At 39.0% G+C, this 21,580-nt stretch overlaps 1 protein-coding gene across 2 annotated transcripts in view; it reads left to right on the top strand.

The window, feature by feature from the left end:
• Positions 1 to 21,580, top strand: part of SPOCK3 (SPARC (osteonectin), cwcv and kazal like domains proteoglycan 3) — a 414,860-nt gene that overhangs the window by 272,855 nt on the left and 120,425 nt on the right. For both annotated transcript variants that reach the window (XM_050946180.1, XM_050946179.1), the window contains exon 5: positions 14,047 to 14,173. In XM_050946180.1, coding sequence (XP_050802137.1) covers positions 14,047 to 14,173 — 127 coding nt within the window. The remainder of the gene's footprint in view (positions 1 to 14,046; positions 14,174 to 21,580) is intronic.

The following is a 21,580-nucleotide window of genomic DNA, read 5'->3' as shown; positions in this document are numbered from 1 at the left end:
ATAAAATGATCCATTCCCTGTCATCCTGTACTAACTTCTGGCAGTCGGAGACTTAGGGACGTCTCAAGCATTGATGTTGCATCCTTGACCATCTTGGCTAATAGCCATTGATGGACCTATCCTCTGTGAACTTATCTAATTCTTTTTTGAACCCTGATATACTTTTGGTTTCACAAGTTCCCATGGCAACCAGCTCCACAGGTTGACTGTGCATTGTATGAAGTACTTCCTTATCTTTGTTTAAAATTTGCTGACTCTTAATTTCACAGGTGGTCCCTAGTTCTTGTGTTAAGTGACAGGGTAAATAACACTTTCTTATTCACTTTGTTCACACCATTCACTATGTATAGACCTCTCTATTATCTCCTCTTAGGCTATGTGTACACTACCACTTATGTTAGCAAAACTTATGTCACTCAGGGGTGTGAAAAAACACACACCCCCACGAACAACATAAAGTATGCTGGCATAAGCGCTAGTGTGCACAATGCTATGTAGGTGGGAAAACTGCGACCACCACTCGTTGGTGATCGATTAAATATGGCTACAGGAGAACTCTGCATGAGAGATCTAGTATAGAGATGGCATTAGTCATCTCTTCTGTAAATTGTTTTTAATCCCAGTCTGTTTTTAATCTTTCTTCATATGAAAGCTTTTCCATATCCCTAATCATTTTTGTTGCCCTTCTCTGTATGTTTTCTAGTTCTGCTGTCTATTTTTAGAGATAGGACAACCAGAACTGCATGCAGTATTCAAGGTATGTCTGTGCCGTGGATTTATATAGTGACAGCATGATATTTTCTATATCCTTATGTATTCCTTTCCTAATATATTCCTTTCCTAACATTCTGTTAGGTTTTTTGACTGCCTCTGCATATTGAACAGATATTTTCAGAGAACTATCCACAGTGACTCCAAGATCATTTTCTTGAGTGGTTACAGCTACTTTTGACCTCTTCATTTTATATGTATAGTGGTCTTATGTTTTCCAGTGTGTGTTATTTTGCACATATGAACTTGGAATTTCATCTGCTATTCTGTTGCCCAGTCACCCAGTTTTGGGAGATGCCTTTGTAACTCTTTGCAGTTTGCTTTGAACTTAACTATCTTGAGTAATTAGGTATACTCTAATAACTTTGCCACCTCGCTGTTTACCCCCTGTAGTGGGGTGGTCACCTGCTCCGGCTCTGAAAGGGTTAAACGCCAGTCCTAGGAGAGGGCTGGGACTGAGAGAAAAACCTAGGCTGATTGGGGAAACAGTCACAGCTAGGGCCACGCTCCAGTCAGGCCACAGCTGGCCCTATGAAAGGGCTGTGAGACAGCAGCTCAGGTAGTCTTTCTCTAGTGCTGGACAAAGAAGGACTGGGCTGTGTGGGAGCTGAGCAGGGTACCTGAGGCTGAGGAGGACTGGGGAAGGGCAAAGGAGTTGGGGAGCTGGGGAGCTCCAGCCTGGGAAACCCCCAGGTTGCAGGCCTCACTGAAGGTCCAGGGCAGGTACTGGGGTTGCAGAGGTGCAGCCCAGGGTTAGGCAAAGGCAGCAGGTCCAAACCCTCTTTGCCGATGATGAGTGGTTTATAGACTACAGTCTGCCCCAGTGAGCGGGGCAGTCTGCCCCTAGTGGGGGCTAGACAATAATTGGCAGTAGCCACTGAGGCAAGGTGGGGACAGAGGGTTGGAGGGTTCCCTGGGAAGGGGAGACCCAGAGACTGTGGGGGTACTGCAGAAGGCAGACCCCCGAGGTAAGGGGCACAGGGGTCTGGGAGGGACACTGGGGCCTGAGGCAAGCAGACATCAGCCAGCAGAGGGCACTGTGGAGCTGGAAAACTAATTCCCGAAACAACCAGCAGGAGGCGCTATGCCGCTGAGTCGTTGCCTCGCTACACCCCTTTTCAGATAATTTAGGAATATGTTCAATAGCGCTGGTGTCAGTACAGATCTTTGGGAGATGCTGCTGTTTACCTCTGTCCATTGTGAGAAATTACCATTTATTCCTTCCCATTGTTTCCTATCTTTCAGTTACTGATCCGCGAGAAGATTTTCCTCTTAGCCCATGACTGCTTAGTTTGATTAAGGGCCTTTGGTGAGGGACCTCATCAAAGGCTTTCTGAAAGTCCACTGTACACTATATCCACTGGATCACCATTATCCATGTGTTTGTTGATTTCTAATAGATTGGTGAAGCACGATTTCCCTTTACAAACACTTGTGTTAACTGTTCCCCAACATACTGTGTTCATTTATATGTCTGATAATTCTGGTCTTTATTATAGTTTCAACCAATTTGTCTGGTACTGATATTAGGCTATATGCCTATAATTGTCAGGATTGCCCAGGGTGGATAAAAATAAATTATTATTTTTTTAATTTAAATTAGATTTTTTGATAGGTTGCTTCCTCAAAAAGCATTTTATCTAAAGATAGTTTTAATTAAGATACATTACAGCTCAAAGATATCTCATCATGGAATAGAGATTATAAATTCTAATTCTATAGTATGAGACAATATATTCATATAATGTTTAATAAAAGTTTTGTAAATGAGTTCCAATAGTTCATGGATTAGGGACACAATCTTATGGGGTTCCAGGGGCTTCTGTCTATATTATTTAGGTTAAGTTTTCCATCTCCCTAATCGGACTCAGTGCTCCGTCTAGAAGATACCATCAGAGTGCTTTGTTTTGCTGTCCTCAACCTGTGGATTTGTGTCTCCAGAGATAACATGCTTGTTAACAGCAAAAATGTTTTTTCAATAAATAATATGTAGAGGTGAGAAATAAGACCTCAACCCTATTGTCCCTCTTCAAATTTGTGTACACAAGAGTCAATCCCTTATCCTCTCTAAAAGTGCAAAGTTTCAAAAAGTTCAATGAATAGAAGATTGTTGGGAGTGGAATAGATCTGAAAAGGAGAAGAAGTCTGGAGATAAATTTGAAAAGGGAGGGACAGGCAGTAGAAACCAAAGTGAAACTGTTTGAGCAGCAAGGCTTGAGGTCTTTCTCAGTGTAGCCTTCATTAATTTGAAATCTACCATATCATTCTCTCACTAGAAGAGACAACCTATAATGGAAGCAGGCCATAAAAGAGACCCAGTTTGGAAATAAGAACCATTCAAGAAATATGTTTGCTGATGATGTTTTAAAGAAAGTCACACCAGTGAACTGATGGAAGTCCCTTAAGCACTTGGATTCAGAGACTGTTGAAGTGATAATCTCACTTTTAACAGCAGTAGCTGCTTCTGCTGGTGTAGAAAGAATATTTTCTTCCTTTGGACTAATTCATTCCAAATAGAGAAATGGTTTGGGACCTGAAAAAGCAAGAAAGCTTGTTTTTCTTTTCCAGATTATGAACAAATAGGAAAATGAAGGTGAAGACAACTTAGTTAGCTGCAGAAGCCAATGTTTTAAGTTTCTCCTGTTGACCTGGCTGATATAGTCAATTTATTTTTGTTGGTTTTTTTTAAATATTTCATTAACTATTTTAGTTAAAAAAAATTAACAAAAACAAACCTGATTTTAAACAACCTGAATGTTTAAGTATCAGAGGGGTAGCCATATTAGTCTGTATCCACAAAAACAATGAGGAGTCCGGTGGCACTTTAAAGGCTATCAGATTTGTTTGGGCATAAGCTTTCATGAGTTAAAAAAAACCCACTTCTTCAGATGCATGGAGATCCCACTTCTTCAGGTCCATGCATCTGAAGAAGTGGGTTTTTTGGTCGTGAAAGCTTATGCCCAAATAAATCTGTTAGTTTTTAAAGTGCCACCGACTTCTCGCTGTTTTTGAATTTTTAACTAAATTCAAAAATTCGTATGATTGTTTTGTTAAAATATTACATGCTTGCTGTTGAAAAAAAAATCCGGAGTATATAACATTGTTGTTTTAGTTAAATAAATCAATTGAAATGTCTGTCTGGTGAGGTTTTCCTCCTAATACAGCATGGCAAGAAAATCCTCCAGATATTAATGATAGTTCACCTCCCAATGACTTCATAAATATCTGCTTCAATTACCAAACAATCATTCATTTTCTGATATAGCTGTAAAACTAATCTGAAAAGTTTTCAAAATAAATCACTTAATGTGTAGTGTGTACCTTCTCAAAATGAAACCTACATCTATCTGAGTTGTGAAGAATATGTATTAAGGTTGTAACAACCAACAAGAATGTACTCTTATGTAGAAATCCATGATTAAATTGAATCTTCCTGACTAGTGATTTAAATCAATTTGATTTAAATCAAATCCACTTTGGGATTGCCTATGGAAAATCAGTGTCACATTTTTTTATTTTCCAGTCATCTGGTACAGAGGCTGATTTAAGTGATAGATTACATACCACAGTTAGTACAACTGCAATTTCATATTTCCGTTCCTTAAGAACTTTTCGATGAATACCATCTGGTCCTGGTGACTTATTACTTATTTATTAATTATTATTATTATTATTATTTTAATTTATCAGTTTTTTTCAAAACTTCCTCTAATTGACACCTTAATCTAGGACAGTTCCTCAGATTCCATTCTTAGTAGGTAGTCACGATAGGATAGTAAGTCCCTGTGTTCTAGATATGAATCACACTGTGCTCAACCTCATGGGATTTACAGTCGTCTGCAGTCTATGAATGGTAACTGTGTTCCTGCTTGTATATTGCAATATTTTGAAAGAGTATTAAATTCAAAAACTAGGAGAACAGTATGCTTTAAACTCTACTTCATACAGAGTCTTTGTAATTTAAACTTTTAATAAATGTGTCATTTACATCTCTTACTACTGCCCAGGAAGTATGTTTTTTTTTTAATTGCTATCCTTCCTGTGTACTGAGTACTGTACCTTTCAACTCTTTAGCATTATTTATATAACAGCCCTCTTTTTTTTTAAATCTTATATAAAGGATGATGAAAAGTGAGCCACTTAATACTACAAATTATGTTAGAAGGCATTATCCTGGAAAACCCCTTTTCAAAGAAACTACAGATGGAAAATTACCTATAGCCATCCAATACACCTGCTTACCCAAGTTGGGATTTTTCTCTATAGTGTATAAGGAATCCTAGTTTCCTCCATGGAAAATGTTTAGTGGGCCAGATAACAAACACGCATATTCAGTACATGGAGGAGGGCTCTTTTTACATAGATCTCTCTTCCACACAGGAGAGGTGCTTTGGTGCCCTTGAACCATTATCCCGCCCCTTCCCTTGCAGACTTGCTTCTTGCTGATCCTCAGGGATTCAACAGGTGTGGGAATGAATCCCTTTGTTTTTACAATGGAAACCAAAACCCTCACCCCTGGATACCATACTCTGTGTGAAGGGACAATCTTGTTGCATGTACAGTAGAACCTCAGAATTCAGAACACCAGAGTTAAGAACTGACCAGTCAACCACACACCTCATTTGAAACTGGAATTACACAATGTCAGCAGCAGAGACCCCCCCCCCAAAAGGCAAATACAATACTGTGTTAAACATAGACTACTCAGAAAAAGGAGAAAGCAGCATTTTTTCTTCTACATAGTAAAGTTTCAAAGCTGTATTAAGCCAATGTCCGGTTGTAAACTTTTGAAAGAACAACTGTAAGGTTTTGTTCAGAATTACAGTCATTCAGATTTATGAACAACCTCAGTTCCTGAGGTGTTCTTAATTCTGAGGTTCTACTGTATTTAGCAGTGTTTTCTATCCACGAGCAGGGGTGCTGTGTAATGAAGTGTTCATCATGCAAATTATCCATTAGTTTAATGGCTTTGTAGTTTGGATAAAGCTTGCAGAACTTGTGCTGTGGTGCCTCAGTTTTTTGTTTCAGAGTAGCAGCCGTGTTAGTCTGTATCCGCAAAAAGAACAGGAGTACTTGTGGCTCCTTAGAGACTAACAACCAAATACCCTTCTTTTTAATGCTGCTCAGTGCAAGAGACAGGAAGTCCATGTTTTCTACTAACGGCCCCCACTTTAATGTGTCTCTTTTTCTTTTTTTTAACCACCCATATTATGGAGTGTAAAAGAGGGATAATAAATGACAGAAATACTTTCTAAGGTTTCATCATTTCCCAAGAGATCTTCTGAACCATGGGATTTACAAGCATATGATACTGTCAAGGTGAACTTTGCAAGGAGAACAAAACTGTCTTTAAATTTCAAAAGGGTAGAACAGCAGGATCTGCTGAGAAGTTTACTGGGTTCCACTCTTGCTTGGATACTATTAGGCTTCAATTTCCGAGGAGCCACCAAAAAACAAGGGTAGAGAAAGAGACCTGCAGAACCCAAAATGAGGGAGTTATTTAGCCTGCCCAGGTAGGGTGCACACATCCCTTTGGCATGAGGCAGAACAATTTTCTTGGCTTCCATCTGCAACCTAGGATGTGCCATAAAAGATAAATGAGTGTGTTGGCACTTAGTCTGCACTTTTTTCAAACAGTCAGTTCCCTTAGCTATGAGCCAATTGTTTGTGGCAGTGGGAAGGGAAGAGAAAGTTGCCATTTTAAGTGAATCAGTTTGCCTCTCTTTAATCTTTAATTTCCAGAATATAACCTTAAAAACAAAACAAGCAAACAGAAATTTCTTTAGGGACTAAGACTGTGTCTACACTACACTTGCTACAGCAACAGAAGAGTTTTTCCATCACTGTTATAAATTCACCCACTTGAGAGGCCATAGGTATGGCAATGGAAGAATTCTTCCACTGACTGTGTCTACAGCTGTGAGGATTCACAGGGGGCTAGAACGTGGGCCTGCCGGTCCCTGAGGGACTGCAGCATCAGTACTATCACCTGACAGCTCGGGCAAAGCAACTATCAATGGGCTGTGAGCTTTGTGGACCTAACTACCACAGGATGTACCACAAAGGGCCTGACTGGCAGTTTCCTGGGATTCCTTATTGATCCAGGCACCCTATTTAAGCTTAGAGGTGGGCACAGGAACTTGTGCAACTAGGTGGAACCCGAGCTGGCTGCTGGGACAGACCCTGCTCTTTCACTGTGCTTTGGTTTCTGGCTTATGACTCTCAGCCCTGGTTTCTGATACCAGTTCTGTCCCTTAACTCCAGCCTTTCCCACTAGGCATGACTGCCAATGCCCCAGCCATGACAATAGTGGGAGTTAGGTCAACCTAACTATGTCACACAGGATGTGAAGTTGTTCAGAGCCCTGTGTGACATAGCTAGGTTCTCCTAAGTTTTAGGTGCAGACTAGGCCTAAGATAACTTGTGTTTCGGCAGAATTCCAATTCAGTGTATTCCGTAAGGCAAACCTGAGTTAAACCCAACAAAAACAGCCTGAAAGAGCTTTAGCAAAAGTGAAAACTGCAGAGCCAAGATAATTCTTGAACAACTTGCTCACAGATCACCCTGCATCTAAAGCCTGATCAGCATCTAAAACTTAGGTCAATCTATCTACATCACTCAGGGCTGAGAAAAATTCTATGCCTTGTGTGTCACAGGTTAATCTAACCCCCAGTGTAGATGCAGCTAAGTCGACAGACTAATTCTTCCATTGACCTAGTTATTGCCTCTTTTGGGGGGGTATGACAATGTTGGAAAACCCCCTTCCATTAGTGTAATGTCTACATTGCTGTAGGTGTGCTGCAGCACTGCAGGATTGCCACTATAGTGCTTGTAATGTAGATATATCCTGAAAGTTTAGGTTTTACTAAGGAGGGGATGACTGTGGTTTCCTTATTTTTCTGCACCATTACAATTATCTGTTGCAATAACTAACATCAGTATAAGAATGTGACAACACATTAAGTCCAGAAAATTCAACAAGGCACGGTTAACTTAAAAAAAAATATAACAAAACTAAAACTGAACAGTTAAAGTGGGCAGTTTGGGCTAGGTTTGGTTTATTATATAGGCATTCAAAGTAAACCTCTGACGACCTGTACAAAACTAAACAGGCTGTGCGCAGGATTCCAGTGCAGGAATTGTGGAGATTGATCATTGTCCGATCTGCAGGCAGGGTGAGAGGCATCTTAGTAGTTCTACTATGGCCTCTAGTGCAATATATTGTCATGGCCCAACATGCCGGCTACATGGATTTCATGGCTCATCAGCTTCCTCAAGCCAACTGCCCACTCCTTCCCCCATCTTTTTCCAAAGACAAAGGTGCCACTGAGTTCTGTTCCGCTGCATGACAAGCAAGGGACATCAGAGTCTCTCTCTGCAGCTTTTTCATTTCTCAGATCCACCACAAAGTAAAAGAGCTGTGGTTTTAGTTTTAGTTTGGGATTTCTACAGGCCCTGAGACAGAAGATCTCACTCTTGAAAGGAGAAAAAACTCACCCAGTGCTCTTTTTAAGTGTACCAGTTGTGAAAGCTTCAGTGTGAAAGGTCCCAGGGTTTTGCTCTGTAAATGCTACAGATTCTCTCCTAGTGTAAATGGGTGCAACTCCATGAACTCAGTGAAAATGTACCCACTGGAGCCAGAAGAGAAATTTCCCTTATGGTTTAGATATGTGATATTGATGCACATATTGGCAGAAGCAGGCACTAGGAATTTGGATATTTTCATCTTCAAGAACATTTCTTTATTTTATGTTCCTCATTTTCCCATCTCCAGTTCAGATGAGCAAACAGTATTATCCCTTTTAAACACACACAAAGAACCTGGCCATTAACATCTTGAGACCTACCATATATGTATGTTGAGAAAGTCTGACCAATATGTGTAATTTTTTAAACCTGACCTATTGGGTGCTTTTTGTTAGAAGATATTAAAAAACCCAAAAGCACACTTATATAGTCCCACATGCTGCATGTTCTGATTATCTCTTTTTCAACACTATGGAGATTCAAAATGCTAAAAAGTCATGAGTTGATTTCTATGTGATCTTCTCTCTTAAGTGGTCTTTTGTAAAACTAACTGTTGTTTTGTTTATTTCTCTTGGGTTTGATTGACTATTTATTTCTTGTCACAGTGTTTTCTTATGTTTGTTAGTTTACCATAAGCAGTGTGGCAGGCCAACACATTACAGCAAAAAGTTTGGAACAGCAGTGCTTTGCTTGATTTTGTCACTTAAAAGGAAAATCTCAGTATTGCAGTGGCAGTGATATTTCATTCCTACTTGCAACTTCAAGGAAGTCCTAGACAGAGAGAGCACTCCAAAAAAAATCCAATCTGCTCCAATGAAAACAGTTTGATTCCTGCTAAACAAGACGTTCATCCAATTATGTTAATGATACTGTCCAGTTACAGATTCCCTCAAAGCCCCATGCTGGCACACAATCAGAAAACCTTTAAATAGCAGTGCCTTAGAAGTCTATTAGCATCACAATAATAGTCATGATGCAAGAATTGTACAAGTCCCCTGAATCACATTTAAGGTCCACATAGCAACAGTGAATCAACTCCATTTACTTTAAATAACTTTACACTCTGAAAAAACTGCTTCTTCTGATATTTGAATCAAGGACTCTTCAGTATAAATTCCTTTGCAACTCAAACATGCTACCAGTCTTCTCTGTGCAAACTGATGTGTTCATTTTGTGTGTGTGTGTATAGTATACTTAAGATTGTTTTATATATATAAAATAAAATATTTTAAGTGTGTGTGTGTGTGTGTATATATATATGTATAGTGTGTGTGTGTATAAAATCTTTTAAGTATTTATTACACACACACACACACAAACAAAATAAAATCTTTTAAGTGAATAGAGTTGCTTAGAATTTTGGTTCAAAGCTACAGTTTCAGTGACCCATTTTAACTGTGCACATGATATTTGTGGGTAAGATATTTGTGCATACAGAAAACTACACTGATGTGTGCAAACAGGTATTTGCATGATTAATTGGGCAGATTGGCTAATTATGTGCCTAACAATTCTCTCGCATGTGCAATTACTTAGTCTACACATATATGCATGATTTTGTGCATGCAAATTGATGTAATCACAAATGTTTCAAGTAAAATTAAGCTGGAAATGCAGCCCGTGATATTTATACATGTACACTTAATGTTACTTTTCTTAGTACCAGCAAAGACTCTATCTGGAAGGGAGGGGAGGAGGGGGACTGTATTCCATTATGATTTTTATTGTATCCAAGAGCATACTGGTCACATCACAGAAGACCTAGAAAGACACATTACAATCTGTGTTTTACATGACAAGTAAGGATGACAAAACAGGAAGAAAAGAATGAGACCAGGAAGAATTATAGCAATGCAATCGCACAGTTACTCATTGTCAGCGTGTGAATATCATAGTGATTCTGGATTTCCCCCCTTCTAATTCTATTAAAAATAATAAGGAAAATAAAGATATGGCAGACTGAATATTAAGTACTCATCTATTATGTATACTGATTTTTTTCTCTCTGCACTCTTTAATAAATACGTTGCTATACCCGAGTTGAAACACTAAAATATCCTTATTTTGTAATAGATAAACTGCTGCTCATACGGGAAAAAGTATAATCGAGTTTTAGACATGTATATGTGGTGGTTTTCTTTAATAAGTCTATTTATATCTTGTGAGTTAAAACTGGGACTGTGGATTGATATTTAGGTTTGGCAGAATTTAGTATTTTTTGTAATTTTGACGGATGATACTGGTTTATTTTAAGTCTTTTTTATTTTTATTTATTTACTTTCTCATGGTTGTGCAAAACTGTGGGGAAAGGGGTCAAACAATAAAGGGGGATCAGACAATTATTTAATGAGAATAGATACTGAGATTCAAGAAGTTAAAGCTTTGTAACAGTTAAAACACATATTGCGAACATCACATCAAAATAAACAAAGTACATATCCTTAAAACTCTGGTCAATTCTGAAGTAATATGTTTCTTACTTTGCCTGTTTGTGTAAAATATATATATTTAGCCATGTCAGTATGTTTAATATGTGTTTTAACTGTTACAAAGCTTTAACTTTTTTGAATCTCAGTATCTATTCTCATTAAATTAAATAATATCTTTTCATCATTGAAATGGTGTATGTGGATGAAGAAGTCCATATTTATCGACATACTTATAAAAGATTAAATTTTCCAAGCCTATTTACAATTCGAACTCCATAACTTTCCAAGTTATCATATCCTGTATGTTAGTTCAAGCCATCATCAACATGTAGCAATCGTTATAATTCAATTTTGTTTGTATAATATGTGTTCTCTCAACTCTTCACATATCAAAAGCTCATACCTATTTTTATTCATGGGCTGGAGGCTACATACCTTGAAAAACTGAAAATGGTAAAGGACAACCTTCACTCTTTGTATTTTAAATAATAGATGTCTGTAAGAAAGTATTTGTATGCTTCAGAATGGAAACTATTACTAATCATTAAGAAGTGTACATGTTTTCATATGCTGTAGTTTGTTTTTGGTATAAAACTGTTTGTTTGTTTTTTAAATTTCCCATGTCAGTATGTTTAATATCAAACTGGGAGGTACAGCTGTCACTTGTAAATAATGTGTTTTATACATTGCCAGAGGAAGGTCGATCTAAAGTTCTTATATGGCTTCATTACCATTGTGTTGGAGGGCCTGATATTTTTTAAATATATTTATTTTCACAAAACCTCTGTGAGGTAGGGCAGTGCTGTTTTCCCATTTTACAGGTGGGGAACTGAGGCACAGAGAGGCTAAATGACTTGCCCAGGGTCATACAGGAAATGTGTGGTGGAGCAGGGAACTGCACCCAGTGTCTCTCATACTAGGCTAGTGCCCTAACCACTGGACTATACTCCCTCTCTCAATACATATATGTGCTGTGTTTGCTCATGTAAAAAAAATGAGGCGAATATATGTAGCTTATGCAAAATATTTTTTAACGTTTATTTCTCATACAACTTTATAATGGCATTGCATGCTGGGAAACTGAAAACATCCTATAGCTGCAGAAGAAGAAGGGATAAGAGGAAGACTGTCTGCTCTAAATGATCAAATTACACTGATACACAAGTGAAAGCGAGACACTTTTAGAGAAGTGAGGACAGAGGAAGTAGCTGTCACAGAGTATTAGTGCACTGACTGTTCGTATCTAGAGATTGGATTCAGATTTGTCTTGGTTACAAGTGAAATGTGATTAATGGTGTTAACATAGTCTTCAGTTGATGCTAGTGTACACAAAGCAATTCACAGTAAACTGTGTCATGAATGACTCAGTATTCTGTAGAGAATAGCAGAAATGTTGCAGTCAAGGTACATTTGCAGATCTATGTCCTGTGATAGATCCAGGCCAGTTGGGAACAGCAGAATAGCAGAAGGCAGATATACTGGCCACTGGATTAACAGTTTTCTGTTCCCTGACTGACCAGTGCAGGGGCTCTGAGAACACCTGACTCTAATTAACCTGCAAAGAGTCAGGTGAGGCCATTTAGCTAATGTGACCACCTGACTCTAATTAAGGCCCTGCTGATACTAAAAAAAGAGCTCACTCCAGTCAGACAGGGAAGAGCCAGAGGCAAGGAAGTGTGGCTGAAGGGCTGGTTACTGAAGACACCCTCAGACCATCGTTAAAGGAGCCCTAAGGTAAGAGTGAAGAAGGGAGAAGCAGGAGAGCTGTGGGGAAGTAGCCCAGGGAAATGTAGCAACTCTAACAGTGAAAGGTTGGCTGCCAACAACTGCTACCATTGGGGTCCCTGGGCCGGAACCCAGAGTAGAGGGCGGGCCCGGTTCCCCCCAACCCATCATTACAGCAACATCTCTTGGGAGGGGAAGTCAGGCCCCTGTCAGGACAGGAGGCTGAACAGAGACTGTGGGAGTTCTCTCACCAACCTCCTTGAAGGCCTATGAGGAAAAGGGCTCAGTACACTGTAACCCTGGCCCTAGAGAGAGAAGGGCTACGTGGAAGGTCACAGTGAGCCACTGAGGCTAGCATAAACCGCCTAGAAGCGCAGGACCCATGGGAGCAAGGTCAGAGCTCTGCCACAGCCCCCAATTCAGCGAAGTTTCTAAGCATGTTCTTAAGTGTTTTTACTGATTTGGGACCTATAAGTGGAGATTTGTGTCATGTAACTATATGTCTAGTTCTGACCAGCTTCCTGGGCAGGTTTGACTTGCATAAAAACATTCATTCTGCAGATAATTTAAGCTCTCATTGATTTTTGGCAGTAGTAAGTGCTAATTTTTATGTGCAATTGGCTTGATTTCCTTTACATTAGCACATTTACACTGCTATAATTCATAATGTACATATGTACAATATTTGTACACACAGTTATGCATATAAATTATGTTTTTACTCACATTACATCCCCTTTTCACTGCCACAGTGGAGTAGAGAAGCCATAGCGTAAATGAGAATCAGGACCAGTGTGTTTAGACTACCAGCAATTCACCATCGGGTATATGTGTATGCCACTGAACATTTTTACTACTTTAACAAATAAATTGAAGGGTGCTAATAAAAGTGGATTTTGTTTTCTATTTTTTAGTTTTCTTTAATCACTTTAGACAAGTAATTCTCAAACTGTGACTCATGAACTACCCAGTGATTAGCAGAGCTTTCTTGGTTGTCTGCATGTGAAACGCTTTGAGAACCATGGAATGGAAGAACAGGGAATTGAGGAGGAACTTCAATGCTATGGACTTTCTAAATTGATATTCTGAGGAACTCGCTGCTAAGGACACAGCCCAGTGGATTGAGATTGTGTTGCAGATTTCTCATTTTTTTCCCCCCTTCTACTCCTTAGTAAGATTCCAAGTAGAGAAATAGTGCATAGAAATCACTGATTATTATTTTATTCTCATATAAACATAAACCCAATAGTATGGTAGGCATTTTACATTTCCTCATGTTGGCACTTTTTTTATATGCGCACCTGCTGGATTTCTTTCCGATAAAACAATAAGAATAAGTGTTACTATATCTTCTTTCTCAGTCATTTTTTGCTTATTATAAAGAGTTAGGTATTGAGATACCATGGAGGTGCTCAGATTGCACAGTGATGAGTGTCATATAAAAGCTGTGGGAAAGAAAGTGTGTAAGAAATGTTTTTACCTACTGGAACCTAATACACAAGATCCTCAGGTGACTAATAATTATAGTGTGACAATATATATGCTTTTACAAATACTTTTCCTTATCAAGTTAATGCTTTTTGTTTATTTACAGTATGAAAGAGGCTGGTTTAGGCCATAAACAATGGAGAGGTGGTCACATTTCATCAAACTGCAAGCAGTGTCCAGTAGTTTATACCAATCCTGTTTGTGGATCAGATGGTCATACATATTCTTCTCAGGTAAGAATAAAATAATCAAATTATTCATTAATTCATTCATTGCTAAAGTCAATTTATATTTCCCAAAACAGTCAAATATCCCACTGCTCAATAAAAAGAAGCAGTTATTTATTTTGATTTGAACAGCATAAAATCCTATCCTGGGCTGACACTCACAACAAATCTGAAATATTGTGAGACTAAAAAGCAGAACAGCAACAAATCTCACCCAACGTTAAACAAATAGTTAGCAATAAATAAATAAATAAAATATCCCCCTACCTCAGATTCCAGAAGAAATCTTACTCCCTCCCCCTCTCCGCCCAGCTCAGCCTTCACAAATGCCTGTTCAAAGATGAGTGTTGCAGCATGCTCTGAAGATAAAAAATTCAAGCTGTTTCAGACCTATGGAGGGTAAACTGGAAAGCCAAGGAAGAACCCCTTACTCACAGTTCCCTTTCTTTTAAATCAAGGAAACTCAGGCCAGGCCATTCTGCAAACTGTGACTGCAGCAGTGGTGAACGAAGAGAGAAACAGTCATCCATGTAGATAGGTCTCGGGCTATTATGGGGAAAGACCAACAATTTAAACTCTACCCACAAGTCACCAGAAGACAGCAACTGCAGATTCTGGGGCAAAGATGTCATGCTCACTGTGAGATTCTAATAATAAGCAAGCTGCGTGATTCTCCCCTAGATGCAGTTTCCTAATGGGCTTAGGTGTGGCACGTTACAGTAGTCTAATCTCGAGGTGACAGTGGTATGGATTACAGTAATTGTGTCTGCATCCAGAAGAAAAGTTTGCATCCCATGGACTAGGCATACATGGAAAAAAGCAATTGGAAATTTAACCAGGTCTGCAAGTTACAAACTGTATTGAAAAATTATATGCATACTCTTTTACACTCATTTGGGGCTGGTGCTAAGTATAAATTTAGCCAAATCCCTTAATTGTTTCCAGCAATGCATCACAAACACCTTAGTCTTACATGAATGTTCTCTCAATAAACTTACACTCATTCGTATCCAAGTATCTCCCAAACACTGACTGAGAAGCTTGACAGCACTTTTGAAGCTGGATGATAAAGAGATACAAATTTGAGTATCATCACCATACTGAAAGCACTTCAGTGTGGCAATGACACTCAACTTTATATCGCCTTCTTATCCAGTTTTGAGAGTGCAATATCTACTCACTAACTGTCCTAACAGCTCGTATGCATTGAATTAAAGGGGGGCAGCATAGAAACCTGCAGTATACAACATAACAAAACAGAAGAATATTTGCCCAGCATTAACCTCTGAGATTTCTTGGGGAAAAAAGAATGAAACCACGAGAAGGCAGTTCTGTTCATTGCAGGAACTGCAAGCAAGTCAATATCATCTCGAGATCCACCATGTAATATCAGTATAGACATCTGATCTTTATCCCATCAAAGTGTCTGCACCAAAAGATAATACCTGATGCTTTAGTGGAAGAAGAAAATTCATCTATCATACTCAAGCGATGCACTCATTACCTGTAAAGGCAAAAAAAAGGCCCACTTTCTATATAGAATTTTAATCAACAGACTTACTCAATACCCCACCCATTTAAAGATTGTAGAACTGCTATTTACTGTATTAATGTTCCTTTTGATTTTCTGCTGCACTTGCAATCTGTGCCTAACTTTTTTCCAAAATATGATTCTACTTCCTATTTGTGCCTCCCAGCCCAGATGTACAGATTTGCACTAGCTCTGCTCAATCTAGCATACTAAAAATAGCAATGTGGACGTTGCAGCATAGATGGTGCCTCAGGCTAGCATGAACCCAAGTGATGATGTGGACTTGGTCTCAGGTGGCTAGACTGAGCCACAGCCATTCTGGCAATGCCCACACTGCTATTCTTAGCGTGCTAACTCAAGCAATGATGGCATGCTCCCAGCTGCTGTGTAGACATACCCAGAAGAAGGGTGTCTTGCTCAGCTTTGAAAAGATAAGCAGGATATGACCAACATTTCATTCTCAGTGTTGCCAGCTAGCTCTTATGATTTCTATCCTGAATCTCATTATATTTAAAATATTTCTTAAAGCTCCAGCTCTTGGAGTCAAGAGATTATGTGAGAATCTCAGAGTTCATGTTTTTTAAGTCATATTCTAGCCTTTGTAGTTGTAGAAAAGTTTGGAAATGTGACTTGTGTGCACTTTAAACTCTCAGAAGGCAAACAAAAAAGAACCCTAAATTGACTGGCTTAGACATCAGGAGGGTGTTTTTTTCCAATAATGCTGTGAGTTTTTGGACGTTCTGAATGCTTGGGAATGGAAATACTGCATCCTTTTAAAAGGAGGATATACTATTTTGACTTTAGTGTTTGAGAAATAGTCATAAATAATTCACAGTAAATTACTATATGCATATATGTATACAGGAACTATTAAAACCTGTTTGAAACATGCTTAAATCATGCCAAATATCTCATTGCCATTGTTTAGTAATTCCATATGGTAATACTCAAAGGGCTAGTCAGGAAATGGGCCCCAGGGCTAGGCATTGTACATGCAGAGAAAGGAAGTTGGTCCTTGTCTCGAAGATCTTGTCCTCTAAAAAGCCAGACAAATACAAACAGATTAACAACAAATAACCTACTGTATTAAAAGTATAGAATTTACACATTACAATTTCTCCCAGCCCTGTTCCCCCACTGTACTGATGCCAAAACCAGATTGTCATTTTTCAGAGTGTATCATCTTCCTTTAGAGTGACCAGACATCCTGATATTAGGGTCTTTGGTTTAGATAGACAACTATACGCCACCTCCCACCCCCCCAAAAAAGTGTCCCGATTTTTTCCACTTGTTATGTGGTCACCCTATCTTCCTTCTATCCTACCCTCATCCCAAAGGAATTCTCTGTCTTTGAAGAGAATTCAAAACAAAACAAACCTAGAAACCTCAAAGTTCCTGAATACCTCCTTCCCAGCCGTTTCTTCCCCAATCCTTTTATGTGGAAGTGAGCAAGGCTGCTAACTACTCCCTAGGGAAGAGACAGGGGTCCAGGTGACCTTTCTTTGCCTACAACATTTTTCCAGCAATGGTGGTGGCTCCTAGCCATTTCTTCCTTCCAGGGGTACAATTGAGAGGATGCAAGAGAGGTAAGGGAGGAGCGTCTCCAGAAAACTTAATTTTTCGAATCTGTATGTTGGTGGTGGTTTCATGTTTGGCTTCTGAAGTGCCTCAATATTCAGAGCACAGTATTCAGAATACTGTGACACAGAAATTTCAGATATTCTAACAGAAGCTACACGTGCATTGTGCAATTAAGAGATTCAGAGTGTGTGGAATGAGAGCTCTTTCTATAAAACTTCGAAAATTCTCAAATAAAAAAGAGACATAAAAGGCAAGCCTGGTTGCTTCTAGTGTAACTAGTTCTGTAAAACTTGTGCAGGCAGAGAATCAGATTCTCTCATTTCATTTATCCTTTGAAAAGATGGTAGTGATTTCATATGTACATCTGCTACTAACACTGTGTGCATTTTTAGGATATATTGTGCCTGGTGTACACAGAGATGTGCAAGTAGTGGTTAGCACTAAAATCATTACGATTGAGCTCTGATACACAGTAACTGAAGCAGTCAAAACTGTGTCGCTTTGTGTGGAAAGATGTGGGGCTAAATGAACCCACTAAGCGCAAGATTCTGCCACCCATACTTATGTTCATCTGTACTGTACTCTGAGTAGTCCCTTGACTTCATTGGGTCCTATAGGCTCAGTCATGGCTTGGCCATACATAGCAATGCAGGGGCTGTAGGCAGGTATAAAAGAAAGAGAGAGAGAGAGATGCACATACGTGCTACTGTGTGGCCTCCTCACATTTTCCTTGCATGGGTGTGGAGGGAAATAGTCTCTTTGTGTCTGGTACTGTTTCCCACCACAGTGAAGGGTGGTAGGGAATTTACTGTGCTCCCCTTCCAATGCCCCAACCAGCACAGCTGAGCTGGTAGTAATTACTACTCCCCTGGAATAAGGGGAAAGAGATTGTTTCTCACATTGCACTTCCAAGGCTTTTCCTTAGGTGTGTCACTTCTTACACAGGACTAGGAGCAAATGCAAAATCTAGTCTTTTGTCAGTAAACTGTTAAAAATGTGAGAGTCTACAGGAAATCCATAGTTGTTTACAAATATTTACTTATTCCTGTTTTTAAGATGTTATGCTTTCTATATTCTCTCAAATTTATGATGCATGTTTATCAAAATAAAGGTCTATTCAAAGTTATTTAAGGAGCAATTACTCTTGCAATTGACATAAAAGATAAATATTTTTGTTCCTTTACTCCAGGCAAAGTTTATGTTGATTCTCTTCAAGCTCAGTGAAAGCTTAATATTGCTCTATGTAATGGGGTTCACGCTGTGCCCCTGGATATTTGGCCCCTGGGCCTCCCTCTTCAGTGAGTCAGGGACACGTCAGGCTGGTACAACACTCATGCTCTTTATTCTCATAAGGTTTCCCACCACCAGTTCCCAACTATATACAGGCTTCACAGCTATTTTACCTAAAACAGGCCTGGCTGGCAACAGACTAGGAGGCTCCAACTTCCTTATGTGCCTGACCTTTCTCTTTCCCTCTCCCCCTTCTCTGGCTTCCTCCCAGCCTTTATAGCTCTGGGCTAATAAAACTGGCAGGTGCAGCCAGTTACCAGGCAGGCACAGGGCTATTCATGCAACCCCAATCCATTCCCCTTAATTGGGGTTGGAGTGGCAGGAGCTGTTTAAGGGCTTCTCAACCAGCACCCTGCCACTTTGTACAATATAGTTACTTGCTTTTATTGGGAATATATTTGTCAATGACTGCAAATTGTACAATACATTTTCTGAACACAAGTCAATAAAGGATATCAATGTTATAGAACTGTGCAGTGCATTTGTATAATTTCCCAGTGGATGCTGCTATGGACATACCATGTCCTGCTCTGTCAGATTAAGGCCATAGCATGTTTGCTGTTTAAACTGCATAGTTGTAAAAACTTTAAATGTGCTTTTGGTTCTCAAAAACATAAGTGAGGTCATATTTGGTAAGTGAGCCACAGTGAAAAAAACATTTTAAGGTTGTCTTCAAAACTGAGATTATATAGAGCTCGATAATGCCACATATCTTGCAATGATTTCAGTGGGACAACTGAGCAGGACAATGTGCTACTCAACAGGAGTATCTGGCCCATAACTATTAATATTGTCAGTGTAAAGGAAGGGTGGAAAAGTCAAATGCTTATTACAGAATGAAGGAGGCACTAAAAGGGGGAAAATGCATAATGAAATGTTGACTAATAAAAATCAGCATCAGTGGTTGTACAGGAAAAAATTAATTTAAGGGACACTGTAGTTTTCTTACCTACATTGCATTATACACAACACCTTTTGTTTAGTTCAGTGGTTCCCAAACTTGTTCCGCTGCTTGTGCAGGGAAAGCCCCTGGCAGGCCAGGTCAGTTTGCATACCTGCCACATCCGCAGATTCGGCCGATTGCAGCTCCCAGTGGCTGCAGTTCACTGCTCCAGGCCAATGGGAGCTGCTGGAAGTGGCGGCCAGCAAATCCTTCAGCCCACACTGCTTCCAGCAGCTCCCATTGGCCTGGACCAATGAACCGTGGCCACTGGGAGCCACGATCGGCCAAATCTGCGGACGTGGCAGGTACAGAAACCAGCCCGGCCTGCCAGGGGCTTTCCCCGCACAAGCAGCGGAACAAGTTTGGGAACCACTGGTTTAGTTAATAAAAAAAAAATGTTACAAATATTTTCATTATTGGTCATGTTTTACCTTCTGCATTTCTCTCAACTTGAGCAATGAAAGTAGATTAGTCAATTTTCAGTCAACTTTACATACAGATACTCAAGCACTTCCATAATGTAAGGGATTTTTTATTTTAAATATAGCTGTAATAATTCATAATTATAAACAGATTTTTCTATCCATATAGTGAATGCTACCTTAATCTGTATGTAGTGCCTTGGATTTCATACATACAGTGTAATTGACTACTCAACATTTGTTCCAGGTATGAGATGACCTAGCCCTAATAAATACAGAATAACAATGCTTTCAGTATATTTAAAAGACAGTGTTACAGAAACAAACTACTTTTAAAACAAAGTTTGCCACTTGCTTTTTGGTTTCATTCCAGAATAGCCTTGGCAATAAGCCACAAATCAATTTTTTGACTAGTGGCATTTTCCTCGAGGATGTCGAGTCCTTTTCACCCTGTTAACAAACTTTTTACCGATTTATTTTCTTTCCTATTTAAGAAAAGTATATCTGATTGGTGGTATATCTGCAGTTACTCTTAGAGAAGAAAGGACTCTGTTGATGTAGCATTTAGCCATAAACATTTTTAATCACCTGAAAAATTCCAGGAAGACAAACTTGGTTCCTTACAATTAGGGAAATGAAGTTAAGATTAAATACTATTTTTTTCAAAAATGTAATTAGTCCTAACTGTTTGGGGCTGAGTGGGGAGATCAAAGGGAAAGGAAATAGAAAAGATATCCAGAATGTCTGAAAGATAGGAATGGACTCCTGATGATGCTTTGCACATAGAAAATCAACAGGGGTGTGTGTGTGTGTGTGTGTGTGTGTGTGTGTGTGTGTGTGTGTGCGCATACATATATAATATATATACAAAGTGATTTTTTTTAACCTTGTGTTATGATTTGGAGTTACCAGAGATGTAAATGTGACTCAGTAGGTTAATAGCAATGAATATGTTCATTATGTTCTTGACTGTGTGAAAATCACAACCACTTGTTCTATAAATTTACACTAATCTAACTTTCTGCATTGTTAGCTTCATTCCCACCACATTTAATGATTTCCATTTTAAGGCCAGTGCCATTTTTTAGTTTGTGTCAGTGTATTTTTAGAAATAGATTTTGTTATGTTGTAAAGTTATCCACATGCCTTAATGTTGAGGGTAGGAAAAAAGCTTATTTGGAGGAGTCTTTGGAAATAAAAAGTAAGTAGAGGTGTTTAAACTTTCTGGTGTGCCCTATTATAAATGTGAAATTGATTGAATCCCATCTACTTAATCAACTTCATGTGATATTTTCAGACACGTTTGAGCTGTTGGTATTTCCTTTCCAGTTCAGAAAAGATGATAAAGTAAAGCTGTGTAAGTATTCAGTCTGCAGAACCTGCAGGATTATTTGATTCATATTAGTGCAAATTGGTATCTTGTGGAGGGGTTAGCTGTCAGAATGTTTAAATATTGACCCTTTTATTTGGTAACAGTAAATAGAAACAACTTCACATGGGCCTGATTGAGCACAGATCCATCACTCAGTTCTTAATTAGAATAAACCACCACTTTCCTCTATTCTGATATATATATATTTAATGAAACTGTATTGGACTAGACACAGCAGTAAATGAGACACAGACAAAAATAATATGATTTAATG

The sequence above is a fragment of the Gopherus flavomarginatus genome, chromosome 3, assembly GCF_025201925.1.
Source record: "Gopherus flavomarginatus isolate rGopFla2 chromosome 3, rGopFla2.mat.asm, whole genome shotgun sequence".
Classification (NCBI taxonomy): Eukaryota; Metazoa; Chordata; order Testudines; family Testudinidae; genus Gopherus; species Gopherus flavomarginatus.
Note: the sequence above shows the minus strand (reverse complement) of the source record. Positions and strands in the feature narration are given on the sequence as shown.